At 42.5% G+C, this 891-nt stretch overlaps 1 protein-coding gene across 1 annotated transcript; it reads right to left on the bottom strand.

The window, feature by feature from the left end:
- Positions 1–149: 149 nt before the first annotated feature.
- On the bottom strand, positions 150–496 carry PPTG_15884 (hypothetical protein; the record flags this gene model as incomplete). The annotated part of the gene is made up of 2 exons (XM_008913648.1): positions 150–232; positions 301–496. Coding segments are annotated over 2 exons (279 nt in total), but the record flags the coding sequence as incomplete, so codon positions are not given.
- Positions 497–891: the final 395 nt, after the last annotated feature.

Consider the following 891-nt stretch of genomic DNA (forward strand, 5'->3'; position numbering starts at 1 on the left):
TTTACCATGCTTCTGAAATGAAATGCTCAGAAATACAGTGTATGTAGCCGCAAAAGATCATTTTAGAGTATACAAATCGTCTGAAATGTTCAAATGTTATGATATAAAAACGTTAAATTACGTGAATTCATCTCCAAGTGTATTTTTCCTTAATCCTGGACTGAGCTACGCTTGACCACGTAGACCTGCTCGGCATCCAGCGTTACGACGTAGTCGTACGTCGGGAAGGTAACTATAGACAGTTTACCACACAAAACGATGTTAATATCCTCACTAACTTGCTCGAGCACTTTAACGTACTGGTCATGCGCTGTAGCTCCTCCTTTTGACTGGCGTCCAGCACGCTGCTTGAGTCCTGCAGCATTGAGTAGATAGTTTCTGCTGCGATCTCCCCGGAGGTTCCTCGTAGTTCACCCGTAGCGGACAACACTTGGCCGTTGATATCCAGCACAAGAGTCCCGGTCTGTCCGTTAACAGTTCTCAAAGCCCCGGCATCCTGCGTGCGTACAAACGGATTCAGAGACGGAGATTCCGGTTAGATATACAAGATCGATTGACGAATGTATTGAGGGTGGGTCTGTGGGGTGCGGATGCCTAGACGCAGAGATAAAGCGATGTGAACATTCACTAGAAGAGCATGCAGTACCATTTTGAGTCGAGATTTCTGAACAGAAATGTGATCAAAAGTTTAATAGAAATGTGGACCACATGAAGTGATGTATACATTGTATACAAAACTTCAACGAGAGATGGCTACAATTATATACAAAAATAATTTAATTACAGGTATTATAATTGGCTGCCTGTTAGACGGAATAACGGACTACTTTTTCCTGAAATTCCTAAACAATTCAATACTTCGAAGTATTTAATTGTCCGAGCCCTGAGGTT

The sequence above is a fragment of the Phytophthora parasitica genome (assembly GCF_000247585.1).
Source record: "Phytophthora parasitica INRA-310 unplaced genomic scaffold supercont2.54, whole genome shotgun sequence".
NCBI classification, from domain to species: Eukaryota; Oomycota; class Peronosporomycetes; order Peronosporales; family Peronosporaceae; genus Phytophthora; species Phytophthora nicotianae.